This window comes from Balearica regulorum, chromosome 16, assembly GCF_011004875.1.
Source record: "Balearica regulorum gibbericeps isolate bBalReg1 chromosome 16, bBalReg1.pri, whole genome shotgun sequence".
In the NCBI taxonomy this organism is placed as follows: domain Eukaryota; kingdom Metazoa; phylum Chordata; class Aves; order Gruiformes; family Gruidae; genus Balearica; species Balearica regulorum.
Window position 1 is genome coordinate 16570437 of NC_046199.1, and position 16308 is coordinate 16586744.

The window sequence follows — 16308 nt, forward strand, 5'->3', positions numbered from 1 at the left end:
AAATTCCTGTTTGCAAGGTAAATATCTGTTACTATTTTCAAAACCTCTTCCACCATTTATGTGCTTATAGTTTGTCATAAATGATACTATTTTTATTTTACTTCATCCCAAAGCACGTTAAGTAATAGTACAAATAACAGGATATAGCCTCTGCCCAGAGGTGCTTACCCAGTAAAACTGATAGCACAGTATGGGCAAGGACGGGTAGGAAAGCAGGGTGGAACGTGACTTGATCGAAGCCTAATACAGGTATAGAGTTACAAAGTCTTACGTAGGTAGAAAGTATTTTTCTGAAACTTCTCTTCAATGTGTGCCTTTAGAAATAGCTCTTAGTACAAGAAAAAGGGACGTGTGGATAAATTAAAATTTGATCAGAAAATCTGATAAAGGAACAATAAGCTTGAACACAGATTTTGATAAAATAACTGATTTGCCTGAGTCAGGTTTCAAAGCAATAAGAAGTTTGATACTCAAATTGAAACCATATTTCCTAGTCCTTTATGAGGATTTTAAATAATTCACTGGGCAGGAGTGAGTAGCATGCTGAAAGGATGACATGAATCACTAATTATTTGAACAATCTCACTCACTCTTGCGTAGGGAGGGAGCATGTCTTAGGCCTGGATATTGTTTATGATTTGTAAAAGAGTAAAGATGAGCAGCAGGAAAAAAGAGCAGTTCATGATTTCCCATACAGTGTCATTAGAGGGAATAACTGGGAAGAGGGAGTAGTTTTCTGCCATGATCTATTTAATCCTTGCCTTCCCTGAGATGGAAGGAGTGCCTGTACAAGTGTTCTTCATGGCTTGATTAGGGCTCATATTCGGAGACTTGGAGGTGACTCTACCTGTAAGGTATTTCACTAGAATGCTAATTCTGCGTACTTCTGTGGTAGCTTGAGTTTCCCTAAAATGAAAGGTGCCACCAAAGATACAGAACATAGCTACTTTTCGTATGAACTTGGTTCTAAATCTTTTCAAATTCTAATTCTTTTCACTGAGACTATAGTTAGCCGAATAAATTAATATACTTGCATTTAGAGTTTTGTATGTGAAGAAATCAAGATGTTTTTGATTGAATTCTCTTAAAAGTCTTACTTGGAGGAAGTGAATACTGAACATTGAAACACTTTTTTTTTCTGGCCTATGTTCTTTGAAAATTATTATCATTAGTCAATTTGCATGATATGTCAAGTAACTTTGTTATTGCAAATAGTATAACTGAGTAATTTGGAATCCCTGATATTTATAGACAAGGTCTAAACTTTTTTTTTTTTCTTTGGTTTCCTAGTTTTCACAGGGATGCTAAAATGATGCTGTTTGCTTCTGTGGTAATCTGGCAGTGGCCAGCCTGATATGAGTACCACAGTCCTTAATGATCAGAGTTGCTTTGGTACATCTGAACATTTTCCTGTACATCTTTACATAAACTTGGGCTTGTTTCCACTTCTAATTTATAGTTGTGATACGAATCCTAAATGTCATGATAGCTTTCTGCTCTTACCCAGGAGCTATTTCTGAGTCCATGAATTTGAAGAGACTAGACTGTAGCAACACATGGTAGCAGTGCTACTTGTAGATTATGAAGCCAATTGAGGTGGTTTGTATTAGCACTGTTACATGCAGAACTTTTCAGTTTTGTTTATTTCTGAAAGTAAACAGTGTTTGTTGGTGGGAACTGTGTAATAGTAAGTTGTTAGTGACTGTCTTAAAGCATTACCTAGTAAAAGTTCATAGGAGTATGAAAATAAAAAGGCTAGTGTGTAAACAGACAAGTAGCACTGTAAGGAGTACGCATGATAGTGCATGTAGAAGGGCTGGTTTGGTCAGACAGTTATTGTAGTCACAGTCCATATCCTTTGTACTTTGAGAAGATTTCATAGTAAGCTCTTTGTAGCTTAGCAATTGCCCTTGATCTCATGATAAAAGGGAGAATTTTCATCTAACTCAAATATTTAATGGCTGCAAATTTCTGTTAACTCTGCATTCTACTTTCAAGCTTCTAACAACAACGAAGTGTCACCCATTTTTAGTTGATGTAGGTAGTCTTTGGCCTTACAGCGGATTAATTTGTTGATATGAATCAAAGCTTTTATTGTTCAAACAAAGCAATATTTCTGAATTGGCTCATGGAAATATTAATGACCAAAAATGCAGCTCTTCTCTTCTGGGGTGACTGTCTTTATGCAGCAGGCGTTGGACCATTAAAGCCTAGGGAACAAGTTCACAACTTTGACACATTCTTGCTATTTAAGAAGCTTCTTCCCCTTCTCTTTGAGCAAAGCCTACTTTTTTATTGCTGGCTCTACGCCCTTGCTTCCAAAAGGACGGTTCCTTGTTAGGGACTTCCACATTTCTGCCATTCTGCACCTTCTGGAAGTGCAGATGACTTGATGATGATGGTGATCGTGGTTCTGCAGCTGAGCAAGCGCTTACCGTAACGGTAGCGGCACACAGACTGAGAACTCCCGCACACACAAAATAAGACTAGTTATTAGCATTTGGAAGAAATCTTCCTGGTAATGGTTGAATCTTGGAATCCACACATCTTGAAAATACAGACTTCCTTTTAGCTGGATACCCCCAGTCATTAACAGGCATTAATTGGAATTGGCTGTCTCTGTGTGGGAACTGAAAGGGAGGATTGTCTTGTAGGCTGAAAATGTCCAGCTACACTTCAGGTGTTAAGCCATCTCTTGTACCTTTTCCAGTGATTGGTATCTCTGAAGGGCTCTAACCAAGGTCTTAGGCCCCATCATAATAAAAGAACGTATGCTAGGCAGCTTGTCAGCCATTGAAAGCTATAAATGCAGTGAATGGAGGAAACAGTATTAATTTCTTATCCTACCTACAGTGGAATGCAAGAAGCATCTTTCTCACCAAAGAGATACTATTAAATCTATTACAAGACTGACAAAGTTTGAAGCTCAACTTAGCTGTTTGCAAATCAGTTAGGATACATATGCACAAATGCTAAATTGAGTTTAAAAGTACTTCAGCATAGGGGGTAAATTTCATATAAATAAAACACTTTTTTTAAAAAAACAAGTTATTTCCAGATGCAGCTGATTACTCCTGCAATAGTTGTTAAATCAGTTCGTGGGGTTTTTTTTGTTTTTTTTTTAAATTGCTCTGTTCAGTTTGTCAATACCTAGCTTTATGGCCAGCCTCGTTTCAGAACAAATCAGACAGAAAATGTGGTAGTTTCTTAGTTAATGGTACAGCTCTGATATTGAGTTATGTGAGTAAAAAGAGACAGAAAATTACTAATAATGAAGTGCAACACTATCAGACAAAACGCATTTGACTTAAACCTTTTCTCTTACTTTCTTTTTCAATAGAAACTATGTTCCAACTTCCTGTCAACAACCTTGGCAGTTTAAGAAAGGCCCGGAAAACTGTGAAAAAAATACTTAGTGACATTGGTTTGGAATACTGTAAAGAACATATAGAAGTAAGTATGATACCTCCCAAGTGTTGTAGTTAGAGTTAAAATGCTCCAGAGTTAGTGGGACTGTGAGGTCTGTGGTGTACGACATTTTTTTTTTTTCTTTTTCTAGACCTGTTTCATGAAATGTTAAATTTTTACTGTGACTTTTGAAGGAATCTCCTGTGTCCTGTTCCCACACCATGCTCCTCTGTTCTCATCAGCTTCTGAGAATGCTGCTGGGATTCCATTTGAGCCTTGTTCAGGCGTTGCTACCCTTGCATTGCTTTTTAAGTTCTACACAAAGTAGGACTTCGGGAATAACTTGAGATAAAATATACCTGTAAGCACTTTTTATAAAGTTTAGCGGAGACAAGATACACTTCAGGCTGTGACTGACTTGATACAGGTTGAAGATAGGTTGTCTTTTGTTTGCATTGGATGCTTAAAAATAGGACTTGCTAACTGAATATTTAGGAATGAACCAGGAGAGCAGTGCGGTGTAGGATGTGCTTGGGGGACAGAAGATGGTTCTGGGGTTTCCAGGAAGTGTTTTCAGTGCTAACAGTAGGTCACCAAGTTAAAAAAATCGCTTCTGTACCTGTGTCAGTCCTGGCAGGGAAGGGTTTTGTGCGACTCTTCTGGACAAACTTCACAACTGTTGTCTCAAAAGTGCACCTTCTCTCCTGAACACTGACTTCTGTACTGCCAGTTCACGCACTTGAACTCTCCGGAGTACTCAGCAAATTATGACCCGTTTGCTTTGACTTTTCTGTTAGTGTCTCTTTAAAGAGCATTTAAGTGAGATGAGTAAGAGAAAGAAATGCCAATTCTTTCAAATGTGTGGAGCAAGTATAATTTTTAAGAGTAAAATTCTGAATTGGGACAATGTTACTTTTAGCATTCGTTTCAGTGGAAATGCTATTTTTGAGTCCTCATGTGCTGCTGACCGATATGCTGAAGATGAAATGCCAAAGTACATCATAAGATTATTTTTTTTAATAGGAATTGGGCTTCTTGGACATCGTACATGTAGTCAAACATTTAAAACTTTTATCTGAATTCCTGTGTGAAATTAAAGTAATTAAAAAAACCCAAACCCAATCAAACACACACCCCTGCCCAGAAAAAAACCTAAACAAATAAACAAACTTCAGAGTTATGGTAAAGCATCTGTATGATCTGAAATGTACGGCACTAGCCTAGGAATACTTTTCTCCATTACTGCTTTTGAAAATGGGGCAGGTATGTAACTACAGTCTTGGGTTAATTAGGAGGATGAGTACTGACAATAGTTCTTTGGATGTTTAATGATATTGAGACTATTCACAATTCTCCCCCTCCAAAGAGGCGCATCTTCAACACCCGCACTTCCTTCAGTTAATAATACCTACTGTTTGCCAGTAGCGCTTGAGAGGACTGCATGGATGCTTACGAGAGTTGCTTACGGGAGCAGTTGGTCTTTGGTTTTGATTCTCTGTACTCTCTTCCCGTCTTCCCCTTCTCCAGGATTTTAAGCAGTTTGAACCTAATGACTTTTATTTGAAAAACACTACATGGGAAGATGTAGGACTGTGGGACCCATCGCTTACAAAAAATCAGGTTGGTAATAGTTTATGTTGACACATCTGATTCTGAAGATGGTTCATACTAAAGGGTGTTTCACAAATATCCAAGAGCTTTTCCTGCAGTTTTACCCATTCATTGATCTTTTTTTGCTTACAGTTTGAGGGACAGCAAAAAGCTGCGTTTTTTTGGTTTGGTTTGGTTTTTTTGCTTAAGTAATAATCCTGGTCTTTAACTTAGTGGTCCAGATAGCCAAATAGCGGAGAACTGATTGGTCAAGAAACCTTACTCGTCCTTTGACAAGTGCATATTAAGAGCCCATCTTTTTCAAGCTTAGCACAATTTCACCATCCTTCCAGTCAAAAGATCAACAATTTTATACAGGTTGTGATAAGTTTTTTACCTTTCCTTAAACGTTTCATTATCTGTTTTCATCATTTCAGAAGTTTAAATGAACATATCTAACTGCTGCTCCCTCTACTATTGCTGTGGCTCTGTTAGCTGTCTGGCATTCCCATAATCTGACAATGTCCCTGATTTGGTTTAGGCATGTATAGTTCTATACAGCAGAATTATGTGGCACTGGAAGTCTTACTTCTTAGATGTTTGTGAGCCAGTAATAAAGGAAATTTGAATTAAGCTAGAAGTGGAGGGAGGAAATAATACTTGATTCTGATTAAACATGTTTAAGGCAAGTCATGTGCACTGCAGTAACCTCTACCAATGGTACAATATGGAGTAGTACCAGCACTGAAAGAACAGTGAGAAGGTGAGAAATCTCTCTACAAAATAAGCCCCTTTTAGCATCCAAAAGATAGGTATTGCTCTTACAGGAAATGGAGACTTGTATTATGATGGATTCCTAGTGTAGTGTTAATCTAAAAATGTCCCTTTATTACTGTGTTCCATAAAAAACACTGATGTCCTTTTTTCTAGTTAATTCCAGAATAAAAATCGTAATATAAAAGGAGACAGCTTTTGCTTAGTTTGTTTTGTTGTATCTTGTCTCCAGCCTACCAGATGTCTGAGGCTTCGGGATGTGGATAGAAGCATATATTCCTATTTATTTATGCAGAGGGAGAGTACAACTCTCCAGCTACTTCAAATGATCTATGTGTAGCTTAATGCACAAGACTTGTTTTGACACTCGTGATGAATGTTTGTAACTATTTGAATTTCATGTCTTATCTCATCTGAAATGCCAGATTGCTTGTGGCTATCTCTAAGGCCAATGTAACTTCAGTTTCTGTTACAACAGTTGACAAGAAGTGCATCGCAACATGTTAAATATATTAAAGGTAAAGGGTGCAGGGAAACTGCAGGTGTAGAATTTTCAGATAGGTTTTTTTTTCTGATTCAAGATTGTTTTAAAAACCAGGTTTGTGCTTTGATCAGAAGGAAAAGACTTAGTGGCTTTAGGGGCTTGTGTAGCTTTAGTATATGCCTTGGTAAGCTTAAAACTATTTGTTCACCACAAATAAGTTTTGAAAAGCATCTTTTCTATTAAAGTTTGTAATGGATTAAGACACTGAAACAGCTGAAGTTATATGTAAGTCACTGACAAGCTGGAGTGCATGGAGCTCCTCTGAGGATGGGCGAGGAGCCACTGAGAGCTTAGGGGTCAGGATTAAAGTGAGCGCAGGGACAGGGGACATTATAGTGGGGGTCTGCTACAGGCTACCCGACCAGGGAGACCGAGGGGATGAGGCCTCTACAGACAGACAGGAGCAGCCTCACATTCACAAGCCCTGGTCCTCGTGGGGGACTGCAACCACCCCGATACCTGTTGGAGGGACAACACAGCAGGGCACAAGCAATCCAGGAGGTTCCTGGAATGCATTGATGAAAACTTCCTTCTCCAAGTGATAGAGGAGCCAAAGAGAAGAGGTGCCATGCTGGACCTTGTTCTCACTAACAAGGATGGGTTGGTAGGGGCTGTGAAGCTTGACAGCAGCCTTGGCTGCAGCGACCATGAAATGGTGGAGTTCAAGATCCTCAGGGCAGCAAGGAGGGTGCACACCAAGCTCACTACCCTGGACTTCAGGAGAGCAGACTTTGGCCTTTTCAGGGACCTGCTTGGTAGATACGACAGGATAAAGTCCTGGAGGGAAGAGGGGCTGAAGACAGCTGGTTAGTATTCAAGGGTCACCTCCTCAAAGCCCAGGAGTGATGCATCCCAACAAAGAGGAAGTCAGGCAAAAATGCCTGGAGGCCTGCATGGATGAACAAGGAGCTCCTGGGCAAACTCAAACACAAGAAGGAAGACTACAGAGGGTGGAAGTGAGGGCAGATAGCCTGGGAGGAGTACAGAGAAACTGTCCGAGCAGCCAGGGATCAGGTTAGGAAAGTGAAAGCCCTGATAGAATTAAATCTTGCTGGGGATGTTAAGGGCAACAAGAAAAGCTTCTGTAGGTACGTCAGTGGTAAAAAAAAAAAAAAAAAACAAACCTGGGGAAAATGTGGGTCCCCTCCGGAATGAAACAGGCGACCTGGTTACCCAGGATATGGAGAAGGCTGAGGTACTCAACAAATTTTTTGCCCCAGTCTTCACTGGCAAGGGCTCCAGCCACACCACCCAAGTGGCAGAAGGCAAAGGCAGGACTGGGAGAATGAAGAATCGCCCACTGTAGGAGAAGATCAGGTTCGAGACCGTCAAAGAAACCTGAAGGTGCACAAGTCTGTGGGACGTGATGAGATGCATCTGTGGGTCCTGAGGGGACTGGTGGACAAAGTGGCTAAGTCACTGTCCATCATATTTGAGAAGTCCTGGCAATCCAGTGAAGTTCCCACTGACTGGAAAAGGGGGAGCATAACCCCCATTTTTAAAAAGGGAAAAAAGGAAGAGCCAGGGAACTACAGGCCAGTCAGTCTCACCTCTGTGCCTGGCAAGATCATAGGGCAGATCCTCCTGGAAACTATGCTCAGGTACATGAAAATAAGGAGGTGATTGATATGGCAGAGAATGGATTGAGAGCAGCCCTGAGGAGAAGGACTTGGGGGGGTGTTGGGGGACAAGAACCTTGACATGACCCAGCAATGTGCCCTTGCAGCCCAGAAAGCCACCCGTGTCCTGGGCTGCATCCCCAGCAGTGTGACCAGCAGGTTGAGGGAGGGGATTCTGTCCCTCTGCTCTGCTCTGGTGAGACCCCCCTGCAGTACTGCATCCAGCTCGGGGGTCCCCAGGACAAGAAGGACATGGAGCTGTTGGAGCGAGTCCAGAGGAGGCCATGGAGATGGTCAGAGGGCTGGAGCACCTCTGCTGTGGAGACCTCAGGCTGAGAGAGTTGGGGTGGTTCAGCCTGGAGAAGAGAAGGCTGCGGGGAGACCTCAGAGCCCCTTCCAGTACCCAAAGGGACTACTGGGAAGCTGGAGAGGGGCTGGTGACAAGGGCAGGGAGTGCCAGGCCAAGGGGAATGGCCTGAAGCTGCAGGAGGGGAGATGGAGATGGGATGTGAGGCAGAAATTCTTCCCTGTGAGGGTGCTGAGGCCCTGGCACAGGGTGCCCAGAGAAGCTGTGGCTGCCCCTGGCTCCCTGGCAGTGTTCAAGGCCAGGTTGGATGGGGCTTTGGGCAACCTGGGCTAGTGGAGGGTGTCCCTGCCCATGGCAGGGGTGGGACTGCATGGGCTGTGAGGTCCCTGCCCACCCAAACCATGCTGGGATTCTGTAATTCTGTATCTGTCTTATAGATTTAAATGTTTGGCAGATTTTGATGGGAAATAACTTGTCTTCTGGATATGGTCTCATTCTACTCAATCATGCTTGCCTTTTTTTCCCTGGAAGTGAGCTTGTGCTGAAGTTTTTCATGCAGCTCAGCTGCAGGGAATGAGGCTTTTTTTGGCTGGTGGAGAAAGATGCTTACAATGTAGCCTTGCGTGCTGAGTTTATGGTTAAACTCTTGAGGGACCGCTAAATCGGCACTTGCCATATCACGTGCGTGGTCAGATAATAAACTTGGTAGGGCCTGATCTGCAGGCCAAAAATTGGAGAGAAGAAATTAATCTAAAGGTTTGAGATGGTTGCAGTGGGTCTTGAAAGTATTATTTAGAAACATTATTGTTTGGAGTAGATAATAGATGTTTTTCTAAAAACTGCTTTTCAGTATTTAGTTTCTGCTTTGTTCTCTTTTTCTTTTTCAAGGACTATCGGACAAAGCCCTTTTGCTGCAGTGCATGTCCATTTTCCTCAAAGTTCTTTTCAGCGTACAAAAGCCACTTCCGGAATGTTCATAGTGAAGACTTTGAAAATAGGATTCTCCTTAATTGTCCTTACTGTACTTTCAATGCGGACAAAAAGACTTTGGAAACGCACATTAAAATATTTCATGCTCCAAATGCCAATACACCGAGTGGAGGCATCAGCACTTTTAAAGATAAAAACAAACATGATAGCCTTAAACCTAAGCAGGCTGACAGTGTAGAACAAGCTGTTTATTACTGTAAGAAGTGCACTTACCGAGATCCTCTGTATGAAATAGTTAGAAAGCACATTTACAGGGAACACTTTCAGCATGTTGCTGCTCCTTACGTAGCGAAGGGAGGTGAGAAGTCACTCAATGGTGCAGTTCCGTTAAGTTCCAGTACCCGAGAGGAGGGTAGTGTTCACTGCAAACGATGCCTTTTTATGCCGAAGTCATACGAAGCTTTAGTACAGCATGTTATCGAAGACCATGAACGTATAGGATATCAGGTGACGGCAATGATAGGTCACACTAACGTAGTGGTTCCGAGATCTAAACCTTTGATGCTAATAGCTCCAAAACCACAGGATAAAAAGCCTATGGGGCTCCCTCAGAGGATGGGTCCCCTTTCCCCTGGAAGTGTTCGATCTCTTTCGTCACAACAGATGATGAACAGACTCACTATACCAAAGCCTACATTGAATTCCACCGGAGTGAATATGATGTCAAATGTTCACCTACAACAAAACAATTATGGAGTCAAATCAGTACCGCCGAGTTACGTTGGCCAGCCAGGGGGAAGGCTAAACTTAAGTGGCAATGCACCGGTTTCTATCTCGCAGCAATCACAAACAATGAAACAGTTCTCAGCAAGTGGAAACGGAAGGCCTTACACTCTTGGAGGGGAACAGAGATCACAGGCCTCGGCAAGATATTCTCTGCAGTCTGCCAATTCGTCTTCTCTTTCATCAGCTCAGCTGAAACAGACGTCATTATCTCAGTCGCAGGCAGCTTCAAGAGTATTAGGTCAGTCTGGTTCGAAATCTCCTGTAGCTGCTACAGGTCCTTCCACTGTCAATACATCATCCACGCAGAAGTGGAAAATCTGTACAATCTGTAACGAGCTGTTTCCTGAAAATGTGTACAGTGTCCACTTTGAAAAGGAGCACAAGGCTGAAAAGGTGCCTGCAGTAGCTAACTATATAATGAAAATTCACAATTTCACTAGCAAATGTCTATACTGTAATCGCTATTTACCCACTGATACATTGCTTAATCATATGTTAATACATGGTCTGTCTTGTCCGTATTGCCGTTCAACCTTCAATGATGTTGAAAAGATGGCTGCTCACATGCGAATGGTTCATGTTGATGAAGAAATGGGACCTAAAACTGATTCCACTCTAACCTTTGATTTGACATTGCAGCAGGGTAGTCACACGAACATACATCTTCTTGTAACCACCTACAACCTGAGAGATGCTCCTGCTGAATCTGTAGCTTACCATGCTCAGAATACTCCCCCAGTTCCTCCAAAACCACAACCGAAAATCCAGGACAAGTCTGATGTACCTGTAAAAAGCTCGCCACAAGCAGCAGTTCCCTACAAAAAAGACGTGGGGAAAACTCTCTGTCCTCTGTGCTTCTCAATCCTAAAAGGACCCATCTCTGATGCACTTGCACATCATCTACGGGAGAGGCATCAAGTAATTCAGACAGTTCATCCAGTTGAGAAAAAGCTCACCTACAAGTGCATTCATTGTCTCGGTGTTTATACTAGTAACATGACTGCCTCAACTATAACGCTGCACCTTGTTCACTGCAGAGGCGTTGGGAAGACCCAGAATGGCCAGGACAAAGGTACTTCGTCATCTCGGCTAGGCCAGTCTCCGGCTGTAGCACCGGTCAAACGTACTTACGAACACATGGAATTCTCGCTAATGAAGAAAAGGAAAATGGATGATGACGACTCCCCCTCTGCCTTTGAGGAAAAGCCTGAAGAACCTGTAGTTCTAGCATTGGACCCTAAGGGTCATGAAGATGATTCCTACGAAGCCAGGAAAACATTTCTTACAAAGTATTTTAATAAGCAACCATATCCCACTAGGAGAGAGATTGAAAAGTTGGCTGCCAGTTTGTGGCTATGGAAATCTGATATTGCATCTCATTTTAGTAACAAAAGGAAGAAATGTGTTAGAGATTGTGAAAAATACAAACCTGGTGTGCTGCTTGGTTTCAATATGAAAGAGTTAAACAAGGTTAAACACGAAATGGATTTTGATGCTGAATGGCTGTTTGAAAACCATGATGAAAAGAATTCCAGAGTCAATGTTAGTAAGACTGTTGATAAAAAGATAAACTTAGAAAAAGACAATGACAGTTCCTCAGACAGCTATGAAAATATAGAAGAGGAATACAATGAAAGCGGTAGTCCATTTGGTCAGCCTATTTCTGACATTGGTGGGAAAACCTCTTCTGATAGCATAGTGGAGAACCCAGAGGACAGCATATCCAAGGAAGTCATTGAAGAAACTACATTGCAGTCTCCAGAAAAGTCTGATCAAAAACCAGAGGAAAGCTCTAAATACGAAGAGATTATTTCTGCTGAAGAACCAACAAAACTGGTAGGTGATGTTTCAGATAGCGATGGTGATCAGGATGATCAAGATGATGCTGTTGAATGGAAAGATGGAGCGTCGCAGTCTGAAAGTGGGCCTGGTTCTCAGCAGGCTTCTGATTTTGAAGATAATACATCGGAAGTAAAACCAGAAGCATGGACAGATGAATCCTCCCAAAGTGAAGATGTTGGTAGCAGTAAACCGACTGTTGAAACAAAAGGGGGTGGATCTGAAAGTGATGAAGAACAGTCAAAGTGGAAGAATCGTTCCTATGGAAAAGTAGAAGAGTTTTGGTCTAAGGACCAGTCGCAATGGAAAAATACGTCAGAGATTGAGGAGAGCTTGTCAAATCAGCAGATGGAATGGCAGAATAGCACAATTGACAGCGAGGATGGAGATCAGTTTGACAATGTGACTGACAGCGTAGCAGAACCAATGCATAGCAGTTTAACTGGTGTGGAGCTGAGTAGCCAGCAAGCATAAGCTGCTCGATTCCCAAGCGTCAGCAATAGGATCCAGTCTACAGCTGTCTAACCCCCTTCATTTCGGTATGACTGCTACGCTTAAAGTTCTAACTGGTACTGCCTTTCGAGTGCTAGGTCATGGTGGGTGGTGGTTGTGGCCACTGTTACTCCAGCGGTTATTTAAGATGATCTTTAAGGTCCCTTCCAACCCAAAGCATTCTATGATGTGAGGATGCTGTTGGCTAATCTTGCCTGAGAATACCTGCTGGGATGAGCACAGTGACTTAATGTGAACGGATAAGCTGGTGGCTCCAGAATGCACATGGAGAAAAGCAGAGGTTTATTTTATCTGCGTTTTCAACACCCATTTCACTCTTGTACATGTTCAGTTGTATGTCTTTTTAAACATGACCCTTTTTCACATGGTAGTGTAGGGCCAACCATCCAAGCTACCAGTTCAACGTGTATAGTAGACTATGGGGAAATTGATTTTTTCATGTATCATTCTGAATAGTTGAAATGTATATTTGTACAGTCTTTTAGACCTATTCAAGTGAAGCTTATGAAATTGTTCTTGTGTACTCATCATAGATTTGTTTCTCTTTTTTAGTGTTGCCCTGCTGTGTAATAAATGCTGTATCTAGTTTACCTAGCAAAAGCTTGAAACTGCTATAGTATGAATTTTGACAAACTTAGTTTTTGCACATAACCTTGTACAATCTCAAAACAGAGGCCAGCAACATAAAAAAATATATCTGGACTCTATTGTATTATAGAATTTTCTTGTTCTGAATATCCTTGACATTACAACTGATGACAAATGTATTTCAGAGCCATTTTCTGAAATCTTTTAAGCTAAAAAAGAAAAATCACATGCAAGAAACAAGTTTGCAGCTACTAATTTTGACACCTTTTAGATCTGTATAAAAGTGTATTGTGTTGAAGCAGCACACTGAAACAAAAGTGCTGTGTTTTGGATATTTAGTTTTATCTTTAGTTAACACCAAACAAGGTGTTGTATTCATTTATACCATCTAATATATGACACACTGTTGTAGTATGTATAATTTTGTGATCTTTATTTCCCTTTGTATTCTTCATTTAAGCATCTAAATAAATTGCTGTATTGTGCTTAATGTAAATATTTGCTTTATTACATGCAAGTGCTACATTCCTGTTTGGTAAATCCCACTTTGCTACATTCATTCCTTTTTTCTTCCCCCCCCCCCCCCCCCAAGTGCTCCACAGCTGTGCTGGGGCAGGCATGTTTAGTACTTTCTTACCAGACTGATCTTCTTCAAGGATATTGAAAATCCTTCAAAAGGTAACTTTGGCTGAATTTCTCTTTACTGTTTAGTGTTCCAGAACACTAATTTATAAATAGGATTGTAGCGATTTGCTTGTTCTGCATCCTGGAGAAACAAAGTCTATGCATCACTTGCATTTTTCATCCCTTTGTACTTATATGAATGAAGATCACTTTCACATATTAAAAAGTTATCCAGAACTATGTCTCTCTCTGAAGCACTACGTATTGAGGGTAAATAACAGGGAAGGTGTTTGAATACTTATATTTAAACATGAAGGAGCATGCCTTGTGAGCTACAGACTTGGTTTGGCTTTGGAGAAGAAGCAATTTGAATACTGAAACTACTGTTAAAATTTGTGATAGGTTTGGTCAAACCAGCCCTGCATTTTGGCAGGTGTGCAGTACAACAGCTGCATAACCAAAAGTTCATTGAGACAATAATGTACTGGAGGGAATCTAATTGTGATGAGAACAAAACTATTCTTAATTAGAGCGATAAGTTTGATTTAGGCATATGTCTCATAAATATCAGAGTACCTACTTTTTGATAGAAGAACTAAATTGACCTGTGAAGTTTTTGTTAATATTGTAAAGAAGGGAACAGTTCTGTGTTCTTGAACATTTTAAACAGCAAAACCATTTCACAGAGATTGCAAGAAAACCTTTCGGTATCTCTGTAGCAGTCTTGGGTAGGTACAAACCATACTTTCCACTAGTATAAGGAAGAAACCACTATATATGCCAAAGATGAGAAAATGTGTACTCTCTCATGTTCTGCAGCTAACCTGTGCTGCGGCACTCTGAGGCTTGTTGAACTAAGGATGTGTGCAAAGCCATGACTGAAAACTGTTACCTTCCAGTGAAGATGGTTTAGATTGGTCTTGTACTTTTCCCTTTCTGCTTTTTTTAACTCTGAGGAGTAGAAGTTGGACTGGCTCCCAATTACACACTCAAGTAGTAGAAGATATGCTTGAAGAATAAGACAGGGAAAACACTTTTGGCATTTGCATCAGTGAAAGAACTCCTTTGTTTCTCTGCCTTAAAAGAAAACTTGAGCCTCAACTCATTTTAGCAAGTTTTCTGAACTATTTCATTGAAAAATAACTTTTCAGTAAGTCAGGTGAGAATTTGTTAACTACCATTTATAAAAGTCAATGAGCTGCTGAGTTTTTTTTCCCAATGACACCAGGCACTCATGCCTTTCTCCCTCTGTAGGCTGCTGTGTTTCACAGGAGGCTACTATCTGAAAACTTCAGACATTTCAGAATTTGTTTTGTGTCATTTCAGCTAGGGTTTAAGGGATTTTACAGATACATTTTTAAAAAACTTTAAAAAATTAATCCAACAGTTTAATGCCAGTACAACCTTTATCTGTTAAGCAATGAAATAAAAAAAAAATCAGATCTCATCATATGAATTTGTATCGTGTTTGTCTCAATATCTGGCAAGGTTAATTTAATATTAGTGAGCTCTATAGTTAAGTCAAATTTCCAAATTCTGAGCTCCTGCTTGTAGTCAGTGACTAGTAAGCCTATGACATAGGCACTCTCTGGAAGTGCTTCATTTGCCAGAAAATAATACCTTTTTATATAGTGATTAAATTAAAGGTCTTGCACAAAAAAAAGTCTGTCTTACCAGGAACATCAATAAGAATCGAGGGTGGTTGGTTTAAGTTTTGGCATAAAACTTTCTAGTATTTATTTCAAACATGTTACTCTTCAAATCTGGATTTTAGCCTAGGCAAGAATTCCTTTCTAGATTTGCGGCTAACGCATTTTTGAGGCAGTCAAAAAGCCAAAGAGGTAAATGGCCCAATAAAACAAGGGGCCTTAAACCCAGTTTGTGTAATCTTAACGTATCACACCATTGTAATTGTATGAGGTGGAAGTTACCCAGCTGTCACAGATGTTCCTGAAGTTCCAGAGCAGACCTCCAGCAACACACCGGCTGTGCCGCAGAGGTGCCGCTCAAGCTGACATTTAAATTCTGCTCTCTGCAGTGGGAGACTGACAACAGCAGTCCATCCAGCCTTTGGCCAGCAGACCAGAGCAGAAAGACCTTTGAGACTCTTTAAAGAGTTTGTTTTAGCCAGTGTACCTGAATTGAGGCAAAGTGTATCTTCCATCCTAAAGACGCTCTCTGACATCTAACGGGTCCACCAGCTGAGAACAAAGTGGGAGGTTAGGGGCATACGCACCGTTTCTAGCCACAAGACAGCTTTGTACAAGAACTCTTCCAGAGCGCGTGTGAGCTGTAGTTTGACTTCTGATGATTACCTGAGACTGCAGGGACAGTCAGGTCGTTAAGGGTAGTTGTGTTTTACCTGACGCTTTATTTCTAAGGGTGTTTGCACGGGCTTGCAGTAACTCCTGTTTTGAAGCACTGTTCATCGCACTGACGTGCAGCTGAGAGCGCTTCAACAAGTAGCGTTCCTCCTCCTCCTCTTAGTACAGTCCTCTCCTTCCACCCCCCTCACTCCCTGCAGCGCTTACTGCCCATAAGCTTTCCTCCAAACTAAATGGCTATTTTCCAGCAGGGACGGACAGACAGTTTTGCTGAACTCCTAATTTTCATATTTTCTCAGCATGTTCCTTCAGGATCTACGCTAGGATTTCTACTCATTCAAAACCTTTTACGGGATAGTGCAGAAATACCTGCACTGACATTTTATTTCACAAGCTCTTAATATTACTGAAAGTTCAAACGACATTTAATGCTGCCATCCTCTGTTCAGCAGTAACATTTTT

General features: G+C 41.1%; 1 protein-coding gene across 19 annotated transcripts in view; it reads left to right on the forward strand.

Annotated features, from left to right (window-relative positions):
- ADNP (activity dependent neuroprotector homeobox) overlaps nt 1–13394 on the forward strand; it is a 34941-nt gene extending 21547 nt beyond the window's left edge. For all 19 annotated transcript variants that reach the window (XM_075768439.1, XM_075768433.1, XM_075768434.1 and 16 more), the window contains 3 exons: nt 3341–3453; nt 4936–5028; nt 9131–13394. In XM_075768439.1, coding sequence (XP_075624554.1) covers nt 3341–3453; nt 4936–5028; nt 9131–12271 — 3347 coding nt within the window. In that variant the 3' untranslated portion in view covers nt 12272–13394. The remainder of the gene's footprint in view (nt 1–3340; nt 3454–4935; nt 5029–9130) is intronic.
- Nucleotides 13395–16308: the final 2914 nt, after the last annotated feature.